The 12107-nt window shown below is 39.1% G+C and overlaps 2 protein-coding genes across 2 annotated transcripts; one reads left to right on the top strand and one right to left on the bottom strand.

Moving 5' to 3' along the window:
• Window positions 1–679: 679 nt before the first annotated feature.
• On the top strand, window positions 680–5241 carry LOC109079553 (probable G-protein coupled receptor 132). The gene is made up of 2 exons (XM_042777575.1): window positions 680–899; window positions 3077–5241. Exons 1-2 carry the CDS (start codon window positions 863–865, stop codon window positions 4153–4155), a joined length of 1116 nt encoding a protein of 371 aa, XP_042633509.1. The 5' UTR covers window positions 680–862; the 3' UTR covers window positions 4156–5241.
• A 3545-nt stretch (window positions 5242–8786) lies between these two features.
• LOC109079551 (zinc finger protein 521-like) lies at window positions 8787–12107 on the bottom strand. The gene has a single exon (XM_042777574.1). The coding sequence runs from the start codon at window positions 12043–12045 to the stop codon at window positions 9508–9510; it is 2538 nt and encodes an 845-aa protein (XP_042633508.1). The 5' UTR covers window positions 12046–12107; the 3' UTR covers window positions 8787–9507.

Raw genomic sequence — 12107 nt, 5'->3', positions numbered from 1 at the left:
TTGCTAATGGCAAGAAATGTTCTTGAGCAGCAAATCAGCATCTTAGAATGATTTCTGAAGGATCATATGACACTAAAGACTGGAGTAATGATTCAGCTTTGCCATCACAGGAAAATTACATTTTAAAAAATATATTCAAGTATTAAAACAATTATTTTAATATTGTAATATTTCACATTTTTACTGTATTTCTGATTAAATAATTGGTGAGCAAAATAACCCTTTTCTTAAAATAATAATAATAATAATAATAATAATGGTAGTGTATATTTCCACCAAATAATAAAAAATATGCGTACTAATAAAAAGCAGAAAAAAAGGTGGTGGTGGTGCAGAAGAATTTTTTTTAGTGGATCAAACCTGTCTCAATATAGACAGTTTTGCCCGATTTATTGCAGAAACATTTATTTTAATTTCATCATATTTCATTTATTTTAATCAAATTAAAACTTAAATTAAAAGTATTTATAATGTATTTTAAATGTATTTAATAATGTGTTTTAAAATTGTCCTATTCTGCATCATTTTAAATTCAAAATTATCGTTGATAATAATAAATTTAGTTGTAGATTATAAACGTTGTAACAGGTAATGAAAACACTACTCTTACAAATTATAGACATCACTTGCGCGTCGCTGGCACACAACCCAGAACGCGCCGATGATGCTACTAGATAGGCGGCTGCGTCATGGAGGTTTCTTCCTTTTCATTCATTTGAAACAAAACCTTTTGAGACACAGAAAGCAGAAGCGTGAGGATCATAGGATCATGTGATCGTGTGTTGTGGTAAGATGTGCGTGCGCGCGGCACTGCCCCTCATCAGTTCACACGGCGCGCTACATCACTGTAAGTTCAGTCGTTATGGATAAAGAGCGGACATTCTTAACACCATTTAGAGGTAAGAGCCACGCGATTTTATATGCTACATTTAAAGAAAATTATAGTCTTACTTGCTTTTACATATTGAGAAGTACCGCTTTTGTGTTTTTTTTTTTTTTTTTTTTTTTTTTTTTTTTGGTTTTTTTGTGCAGGTCACCTAGAATCTGAAAACAGTATGTGCATGTGTATTTTCACGTGTAACCTGACTGGCCATGTGTTTTAATTGTTTAGAGCAGGGATCTTCATTTAACCTTAATAAAACACTCTATAGCTAATATACCTTACAATAATAAGCAGATCAGCAGATCAATCATTAATTAGAAAGTTGGCTGATATTTGAAATTAAAATTTAATTTGGTTTCTTCTCGGCGGACCCGATGGAGTACCATTTTCAGGCAATTTAGGAGGTTTTAAAAACAGAGGTCTAAAGTGTTAAATGTCATATTTCTAGCAAATAAATAATAATAATAAAAATTACCTTGCGAGGTTTAGTATGGTTTGATTTTGGTGTCAGCATTATGACAAACAAAGGAGTCATACATTTTTAATAAAGATGTCAGTTTAATTTAGACTCAGAACATATATTTTTCTGTTCTGATACATTTAAAGCACATTGATTTTAAATAAAATATATTTTCAGATAATAAATAATGGTATGTCTGGCATCTCCTTGCTGTAGAGCATCATGTTTGAAACTTGCTTCCCCAAATCAGCTTGGAGAGTCTAAAAATAAAGGTCTCATACACTTGACTGAGCATCGCCAGTGTCTTGACGCTAATGACATGTGACGAGGGAATAAAAGGTTTCATCTGAGCCAAAAATCACAGTGTCTGTCTTAACACCCGTACAGTGATTTAATGACTTTAAAGAGGTCACGGAACACAGTGAAGACTAGTGCTGTTGGTATTCTTCTCCTTCCTTTTGTATCTGTGTCTTTCTTGACACTGACCATCAATGCAATTATTGCCAGTCCAACTGTCTTTGTAATGTCACTAGGTCAAATACAGGACTTGCACTATTTACTTGCCCAATTCTCTGTAGAGTTCATGTGCAAGGTCAGGTTTTTCTCAGCGTGAAAAGCAAGACGCAACAAAGAAAGGAAATGACTCTTAGCCAGCTATAGTCTGTAGTTGCATAAACCTATGGGTGGGTTAACTGTCATTACTCTCTGAACTTTAAAAACATCTTACTCAATTACTGTACCTATTCAGTTTGGTCTCAATAACCACTCAGTTTACCGCTCTCAGATGTCTAGGGCTAGACCGTTACACTATGATTCATATAATTCATTTAGCAACTAATGTGTTTTCCCACTAGCATGTTTCTGATGGACTTGTTTTTTCCCCCTCTCCCCGTGGAAGATGGGGTCTCTATGAATATTTCAGCGGCTGTCTTGTGTAGCTGGGGAAAACGTAGGGAGTGGTACAATGTGCTGTGTGGAGATGAAGGAATGTGGCTGTTTTACTATGAATGGACATGGCAGAAACACTACATACAGTACAGTGACATGCGGTTATATTGGATAGTTTTACCCTTTTGCTGCTCATCAGTGGTCAGGTAAAAGGGAAACTACTGTACTTTTATTACATATGCCCAATTTAGTATAAAAAATTCAAAGCACACCTATTCTGTTTAACGTTTAGTGTTAGTGTAGAAATAGGCTTTTACCTTTTTGTGTCTGTTGTTATTTTTATTTTATTTTTTCATTTTAGGTCTTTGCCATTTTTATTTTTAAAACTTTTTTTAATATATATTTTTTTTTATTTCAAAATGTGTACAATTTCTACAGTTTTACCTGTACCTACTGCATTTTTTTAAATTAAAATTAGTACATTTTTAAACTTTTTTTTTTTCATTTAAATTCTACAGAGCCCTACACATGTTAGGGGGAAAAAAAAACCAAGATATTGTATGTACACAAACTAAAAATTTGTTCACATTGCCTCATAGCAAAAAATTTAATTTATAACAATTAAGAGAATGACCTAGTACAATGTGGCAGCTATTTAAATAAATGAGGAAACAAAATAGTACAAGGTGGATACGATTTAACTAAAATTAGGGAACGTATTATTAAAACAGGGCCACAAAATAAGGAATCATGGGATTTTCCATTTTTTTCTTCCAATGTGAAGTGCAGGGCTCCCACAGTTGTGTTTTACCCCTCGTTCTCATTTCTCTCTTTATCCCCCCCAGATATGATGCAAGAATCCACTGTGACTCCGAGCATCTTGACGACCATGAACCAGACTGTGAAGGTGCACTGTGAAATATCCTTTGAAGATGACCGCGTTCCACTGATGGTGCTCTATATTATGGTTTTTATCATCGGCCTGCCAGCCAACCTGGCCACGGTCTACCTCACCCTCCACCAGGTGTGTCATAAGAACGTCCTCGGCATCTACCTGCTCAGCCTGTCCGTGTGCGACCTCACCTACCTCTTCACGCTGCCTTTGTGGACGGTGTACGTCAATAAAAACCACGAGTGGCCCTGGAGCTCCATGGCCTGCAAAGTGACTGGCTTTGTGTTCTTCAACAACATGTACATCAGCATCTTCCTGCTCTGCTGCGTGTCCATCGACCGTTATGTGGCAGTGGTTTACGCCATCGAATCTCGCGGTCTTCGCCAGAAAAAGATTGCAGCTCTTGTGGCATTTTCGATCTACATGGTGGTGGGCTTGAGTCACACGCCTGTCTTTATCATGCCTGAAGGCAATGCTGCTCATGGAAATCGCCGTTGCTTTGAGCCCAGCCAGAGCTCAGCGGTAGTTACAGGATTCAGCTACGCTCGTGTTTGCATCGGCTTTTGCATCCCCCTTGCCATCCTGGTCTTCACCAATAGAGCCATTCTTGCCAACGTTCAGGCCAGTACAGGCCTCAAGCCTCATCAGAAAGAGAAGGTGCGCTACCTGGCTGTGGCAGTGGTGGTGCTGTTTTTGATCTGTTTCGCTCCGTACCACATTATCTTGCTCTTGCGTGCCATCACCTTCCACTTCCCCAAGCTGCAAGAGAAATGTCATTTTGAACAGTACATCTACACGCCTTACAAAATCTCCTTAGGACTGTCGACTTTCAACAGCGCCTTCAACCCCATTCTCTACGTGCTGTCCAGCAACAATATCCGTCAGGAGATCAGAAGAGGCATGGCGTCGCTGTGCAACAAAGTCAACTTGAGTCACAGCAGCCAGCACAACATGAACAGCTCCAAAACCAATTCAGACCCCATCCCAACAAAGGGCGATCAAATGAGGACAACTTGTCCCACTGCATGCTAAAATTTTGGATGCACTGGACATTTTTTGCTTGATTTGCCATCACTTGGAAGACAGGAAAAAATCAGGGTTGTTACATCAGTACAATGATACCTTGAAGTTGGACAGATCTGGCAAAAAAAAAGTGAAATTCCTGTTATTATTGTGGGTTTTTTGACTGAAAGGATATCACAATAAGATTGTCTCTGTGTGTTTCACACCTTCTACATTCATATTTTTTCAATGTTTCCGTAACACCCCATTCTGAGCTGCAGCTTCTGATTATCTTGGACTCATATCTAGAGAGCATTCTCCAGATCCTCAAGTATGCCGTACCATAGTAATATGTACCCTTAATGTAGTAATATGTACACTTATGGTACTATTATGAACCCTTTAGGGGTAAATAAGTTGGCAAGGTGCTGCATTTAGGGTACTGGCTCAGTGACAAGCTGTTGTACCACTAAAGGTACAATTTTTGTACGTTTTTTTTTTCTCTGAAAGTATGGCAAGTGATTGCCTTATGTGTGCAATAAAGCTTCAAATGGTCGATGGATGGTGTGTTTGCTAATGTCTGAGACCGACTGTTTCAAACAACATACAGCTTCACTTTTTTGTTTTCACATAATTTACTGTAATAGAAAAGTAGTGTTTTGTTTTGTAAATTTAATGTTAAACTGTATGTCTTTTAGTGATGACTGTTGTTTGGCAAGTTTATAATGTACAAACTTAACATGTATATATTTCTTTTTTCTGTGTTTTTTATAATGGATATGTTTTGCATTATGACTGTTTTTTTATGTTATTTAATGAATGTCACAGTTTCAGGACTCATTAAACATTGTATGCCCTTTTTTATTTTGCTTGATTTTCTCATTTGTCCCATTTTCCAGATTTCATTTATAAATTAGACCATAATAAATTGCAGTCAAGCTTTTCTCATACAGTCACCAAATTATGTTGGACAATTTGCACATAATTCTGCTCTTCTAAGAAACTGTAAATAAACTCAAGTGAGATTACAAGGGAAGCACCAACAATTTTCCTCTGAACTTGCCATGGTTTTAAGAGTATGATACTACATTTCAGCATTAAAAATTGAAAATTGTTGTTTTCTGTGGTCTGATGATTAAAATTTGGGTCGCTGAACTTTCTCTCTGATGTGTTGACCCATGTGTGTGCTCTTTTAAGTATGAGAGATGTGTAGCCTATAAATCAACAAAAAAGAAAAAAGCCGACTACTCTATTTCTGATTACATCTTGAGCAAGTGCAACAGTTTAGCATCTTTCCTCATTTACACTTTTGAGTGCAAAATGCATATGACATTCTTGGCGTCTTTCATGAAAAAGCAAAAAGCCAGACAAATTCATGGTCATCTGGTATGTCTGCCCTCTCCTTCCACTGTAAACATCCTGAATAATTGACTCAGTTCCTAATTGGCCCTTCCCTCAATGAATAATTAAGCAGCCAGCAGCTGTCCTCAGCCAATAACAAACAATCATCGTACTGGTGCCCGCCCCCTGTTGTGATGCGCTGGGCATCTGGCTGAGACAGACAGACAGACAGACAGTATGTGTAAATAACAACTGTCCTGCCTCAGTCTGCGGGCACGTGTTCATAAATTCCACTTGGCACATCACTTATCACCACAGTCTACAAAACTATATTTTACACAGAATATGTGAGACAGAATGTGAAGCAATATCCTGTGAAACAATACATTATTTTTGTGAAATATCTTTGCCACTGGAAATTCACAGATTAAGACCATTCTTTATTCAGTAGACAGTACAAATGGCAGTTAATTATTATTATTATTATTATTATTATTATTATTGCATTGTTTGGCCTAAGACTGATATGTTACATTGATGTACAGACTATGCAGTTCTCTTCAAATCTATAACAAATTCCTAAAGTTTGAATTTTTTTACTTCAAAGCCATTTCCTTTCGTTCGGTTCACTCTAATTTTCTGTCTGCTGCTTTCTTTCGTACTATCCCTCTTGATATGTTTCATGAAATGTGAATTATTAATAGCTAGGCTACATTAAGGAAGGAAGGCTCCACAGAATACATCCTGTATTCAGGCACTCAGTCCTTAGACCTACCTGCCTTTTTCCATCTGTAGGAATTCATCTCTCATTTTTAGTGCCATGAACTTCTCATGTAAAATATGTCACCTACTATTTCACCTTAAGAGCCACCAAACCATGGTGTAGCCTAATATTTCGTTTATTTCAGGATTTTTTATTTTTTTATTTTTTTATTATTCTCTGTGCCATGCATGCACACTGAGACTGTATCGTCTGCTAGCCACGATACCCTATTCCGTATTTTCGGAAGAACATATCTTGAAACAGGTATTATAAATCTATGGGAATTATGGGTCATAACGGGAAACAGCTGACTGCAGGAACATCTAAGTTTCAATCTCAGGTGATGACAACAAGGCCTCATCCTGAGAAATAAAGGGAAACCGTTGAACTAACTTTGCCACTGTATTTAAACAGAAGCTCGACAAAATACAGTAGTGTGTAAAATAATATGTATACTGAAAGACATTTTGGGTTCGCACACATTTATATTTACACATATTCTCGCAGCTCCATCTACTGGTCATTATGCAAACATGCGAAATTGTATAAAAGCTTTTTCATTGATTTTAATTCGGTCTTTCCACTAAATCACAGATGCCTAAAGACTAAATGTTCTTTGATAATATTACAAATACATTTGAGGTATTACTACAATATTTTATATTACCTTATCTCAAATCATATTCGAATGGGCATATCATATTGTGTTGTGTGACATCACATAGAACTTTACACAATAGGATGCAATAATACAAGTGCAACAGTGTCAATACAGATGTGTAGCCTATTAGTGTTATAACTAATGCACACTACTGTTACAGTATTTGACAACATCGTTTAAAAAGAAAAGATGAAAACAAGTTCAGTTAAAAACAAACTAATCGGGTGCTGTCACATACTCAGCAAATAGGGGGGAGTGTTGTCCACTTTCACCTTCATTTAATGTTTCTTCACTGTCTAATTTATCAGTAATTGAAAACCAGAATTTGACCAGGCAGATCCTGAACACTGACATCATTTTCTCACCTGTTTGACTGCGTGCCTGACCTTTTCAGATCATGTGAGCAGCTATCTCGACCCCATCCCCAGAGGGCCATCATAGCTCCCTTCCTGTTTACTCTTTTTATACAACAGATTTTAAATACAACATTGGATAGTCACTTACGGGAGTACTCAGATGATGGATATGTAATTTTTTTGCATATGTGAGACGTGTGAGAGAAGGGTGAGTGCAGAGAAATGATTAGTGATGCAATGTGGGAAAAGAAAAACAAAGGAGATGATGTTGTTGGACATCAGTAGTACCTTTCACCCCGGTTTCCATCCTGGGAGGATGTTGACATGGCAAAGTCCCACAGTTTCTTGAGAGTGCACCTGGACAGCAGGTCAGACTGCTCTGTTAACACCCAGAACATAAAGGATCTTAGTCAGCTGTATTGTTTTGAGAAGGCTTAGGTGTAACACCTCTCATACACAACATGGTTATTCACAAGAGCACTTTCAGTTCTAGACTTATCATGCCTTGATTTATATTCACTCTTATCCCTTTAAAAGGAAGACAAATACTGTGTATTTTCACTACTGGCACATCACTATGGCACTGTGTTATACTTAATTTAAATTTGAGTACATTTTAGACTTTTTAGTAATTTCTCCTCTGCACTCGACCCACTCGAGAGACGCTTATTGACAGATGGTCCGGGCATTACCCGGCATCATGTTTTCACAGCTGACTTTATCTTGGCCTAAAGCCTGGACACACAAAAGGAAAACCAAGTTCATGTTTTAACCCAAACATTTGCTGGGATGATCACTATGTCTCTATAGCATACAAACAATAAATTTGTATTATGATTATATAAATTCAGACTGGAGCTGACAGTTCATTGATCCTGTCAAGTTTCTAATACAGACTTTTATGTTCTTGTACAGATTCAGTAACACCCTGCACTCGCTGGTAAATATATGCCTGGGTGTATTTATAATATTTTTTCTGGAAAATGCATTTTTACAGCACAGGCGTGCCTTAAATGATGTCGCTTTTCCTTTCTGTGTCTACGGTCAAAGCCCAGCGGCGGTCATGGTGATTGAGGGGTATTTCCAAAAGAGGTCCTGGTGGCTTCCAACTTCAGGGCTCTATTACCTCACTTTCCTTTTCAGAAACATGCACTGACATCATGTTAGTTGGATTTTTAAAGGTCAAGAGCAAATCAATGGGTAGTTGTTCTGCTTATAAAATGATCAGCAAATGCACAAACACTCTAGTGTGAGAAAACACCATAATATGGAGGAAGTCAAATCATGCCATTCAATTTTATTGTTCTCCCAAACGTAAAAATTTCTTGCCAAGATGTATTACTGAACCTTGATACCATACATAACAATATCAAGTGAAACATTGCCAACCTCTCTGTAAAAAAAGTGTAATTTTAAAAGCTAAGAAATATTCAAATGTTTTTTTTTCCAACTGAACAACTTAAATTAATAACATTAAAATGTATTACGTTTTATAATCACTGTATTAATTTTTATCTATTTATGATTTTGTTTACACGCACATTTACCCACGAAAGCAATTTACTTTTCTGCAACAGAATATCATATACAGATGCACACAATTAACAAGACACAGATGAAATTTTGAGTCAAAAATATCAAAAAGGCAGAGATGAAGATATTTTACTAAAAAGACAAAATACAAAATAAAAATACATGACATTTCAACTGTTTTGTGATCATCAGATGTCAATGTCCAAAAACCCTACATCTAATCCATAAAGTCTACCAAGAGGCCTGCTTAGATTTCAATTAGATAAAACACTGCTAATGACTCTTTCCCTCAGAACATCAAGTCCCACTGCCCACATCTCATCCTCTTTTCTGCCCCTCTGCGCATCTGCAGTTTCAGTCATCAGCAACTCATTACTGTCTAGATCCACCAAGATCCAGTTCCATTTCTTAACACTAGGATTTATCTTAAACACAACAAAGATAGAGGAAATTATCCAAATATGGCAGTAAATCTGAGCTCATTACCTCAGAAGTGCCCAATGAAGATTAGCCTTGCACTTGGGAGAATTAGTCATTTGCAGAGCATCTCAAAACAAAAATAAATTACTTTTAAAACTGGATGGGAGAAAACAGCCTCTCAAACATCTTTATGTCTCCACACATTTAAGGCATAAATACATCATACAGTACAAACAGATATTCCAGACCACAAGCAATCAGAAGAGTACATCTATTGTCATTTACAAGTGAGGTCCTTTATTATTGAATCAAACTGGTGTGGTCTGGGTGAGAGTGTTCTTATTGCTTCTCTCCTCCGGTATGAGAGCCGTCGCCGAACAACAGTTGACTACAGAAATGCTAGTCTTATTGTCTCTGAGTTTATGCTTGAATGTATTAACGTTCACAGTCACAGTTTCCTGCTGAGCAACACTTGAGGAGATTTTAAGGTCAGGATTAAGGTTGGAGGGATCCGTGCAGCTGGTGATCAGATCGTCACCCTGGACCTTCTGCATGTGGAAAGTTCCATGAATTTTCAGCTCAAGAGTGGAGGTGACAGTCTGCATGCACACGACACAGCGGAAGCCTGTCAGTGAGTTGTGCAGGTCTGGGTGCCTCTGACAGTGTTCCAGGAAGTCCTCCTCACTGTGAAGTGGAAGCTTGCAGATGCGGCAGTTGCCTGTGTCCAAGCTCCTGCTGTGGGTGACCTTGTGTTCAGTCAGAGTTAGCAGTGAAGGGAAGCGCTCTCCACAGATGGGGCATTGGCAGTGCTTGGTGGGGCCTAGATGAGTCTGGACGTGCTCCCACAGTGCCATCTCAGTGAAGAAGGTCTTGGAACAGTCTTTGCATTTGTGGCTCCCTTGGATTGCCTCCACTTTGCGCTTGAGAGTGCCACTCTCCCCGGGCTGGATGTGGTGATCTCGCAGCTGGTGGTTGGCGAGCAAGGACTGCATGGTGTAAGAAGCTCCGCAGATTTCACAGGCAAACATAGGATCATTCAGATTCGCCTTTCCTTTGCTTTTGGCTGGAAGGCTGAACAGCGATTCCACCTTACCTTCTCTTATTTCACTAGTTACTGGCAGCATTCCAACACTGTCCTTGCCAATTGGTTCAGAGACAGGTGGAGGGGTCACGTTGTTACCTTCAGTGCTCTGGCTCTTGGCACAGAGTTTCTCGTGTAAGGGCACCACGAGGGGAGATCTGGTCTTTGTACAGACGCAGGGACTGTATTTGTCGCTATGTGTTGTGATATGACACTGCAGCTCTATGTCTGTGGTAAAGGACTCTGTGCAGAAGATGCAAGAGTACACATTGCACTGTTTGTCAAGATGCTTCTGTTTGACATGCAGGTGCAAGTCATGCTCTTGCTTGAAGTCCCATTCACAGGATGTGCAGTGGAACGTGGTTCTCCTGTTACTGTGCTCGGAGGCCAGGTGAACCTGAATAGACATCTTGGAGCTGAACACCTTCTGGCAAAGGGAACAACGGTAAAACACAATGGTGTGCATCTCAAGTAGATGTCCTTGTAAGTCTTTGACACTGGGGAAGGGCTTACTGCAGCTTTCACAGATGTAGAGCATAGATGTGTTGCTAAAATGAGAAACTCCGTGTTTCTTAAAAGAGTCATGGTTTGGGAAATCCTTGAAGCACTCTGGGCAGGTAAGTTTTGGAAATATACTTTTCAGATGAGAACTCAAATGAGTTTGAAACAAATCCAGATCGTTGTATTTAGCCCCACAATGGTCACAGATGAAGTCGGTTGAAGATAATGCATTTCTTTTGCCTGGACTCTTGATAGACTGGGGTGACATCGAACCCATTGTCATCCTTCCCTCTTTAAGGTTCATCAAGTTAATGTTCTTGTGTGTCTCTTTGATATGCTGCATCAGTTTTAGCTTGCTGTTAAACGTAGGCAAAGGAGTGCAGTATGGACAGAAAATCAAAGACTTCCGTTCTGCTGTTTCTTCTAGATCTGGATCAAGTTTCAGGCTCTGGGTTTTACAGTGGGTCTGCTGCACGTGATTATCTAGCGTGTCCTTTGTCAGGAATCCTCGGAAGCACTGTGAGCAGAAGAAGACGTTGCTTTCAATTAAAGCGTAGTTGTGCGATTGCCGAACATGCTCTTGAAGGGCCTTCAGGTCTTTTAACAATGTGGGACAGAAGCTACACTGAAGGACTGTTTGAACGGCCGCCGTGATTGCGGCCTCAAGAAAAACTGAGTGGCCTAGCATGACATTAGCCTCTTTCTGGTGCTCTGTTAGTTCAGATGGAAAAGTCAGGCTTTCAGAACTACAGCGGATCTTGTTTTCCATGTTTTGGGTCTGTGGATGTGCTCTGGGGTTCATGTGGTTGTGACAATGAACACAATGACTGAAAGCCTTGGGCTTTTTGGAGATTCCTGAACAACTGTTTGCGTTAAAATGACACTTTCTCTTTTCTGCAGAAGTCATTGTCCTAAATGCCACCTCTGCAGTATTTTTAGTGGCTGGGCTGGACATGTGTGAGGTGGCACAGGTGCGCTCTGCCATTGAGAGGGCTGACTGATCTTGTGCAGCACAATTTGGAGGTTGTCTTTTCTTAGTGTCCCCCATGTAATTCAGTGGATCATTTGGAAGAGAGAGATCTTTGGAGGGTATAGCACTACCCTGTTCATATTGATTACTCAAGCCCTGTTTGCTGTTCATGAAGGTCTCACTACTGATATCTTGTTGGGATATTTTAAGAGCTACTAAACTGTTGCCAGGCAAAGGGGTGTTTGACCTCCCACACTGACCAAGACTCTGATGATCTTTATATGTGTCTCTCATGAATCCAAGGTCACATCCATCTTCATGGTCAGAGGAGGAAGGACCAGGGGAAAGAAGCAAAG

This window comes from Cyprinus carpio, chromosome A20 (assembly GCF_018340385.1).
Source record: "Cyprinus carpio isolate SPL01 chromosome A20, ASM1834038v1, whole genome shotgun sequence".
NCBI classification, from domain to species: Eukaryota; Metazoa; Chordata; class Actinopteri; order Cypriniformes; family Cyprinidae; genus Cyprinus; species Cyprinus carpio.
The sequence above is the reverse complement of the archived record's forward strand: the minus strand, read 5'-3'. Positions and strand labels throughout refer to the sequence as shown.

Bases quoted from the DNA above. Each gene is read 5' to 3' on its own strand.
- LOC109079553 (XM_042777575.1), top strand. From the start codon at position 863: ATGGATAAAGAGCGGACATTCTTAACACCATTTAGAG. The intron at 900-3,076 runs GTAAGAGCCACG...TATCCCCCCCAG, and splicing joins ATTCTTAACACCATTTAGAG to ATATGATGCAAGAATCCACT.
- LOC109079551 (XM_042777574.1), bottom strand. From the start codon at position 12,045: ATGAGAGACACATATAAAGATCATCAGAGTCTTGGTCAGTGTGGGAGG.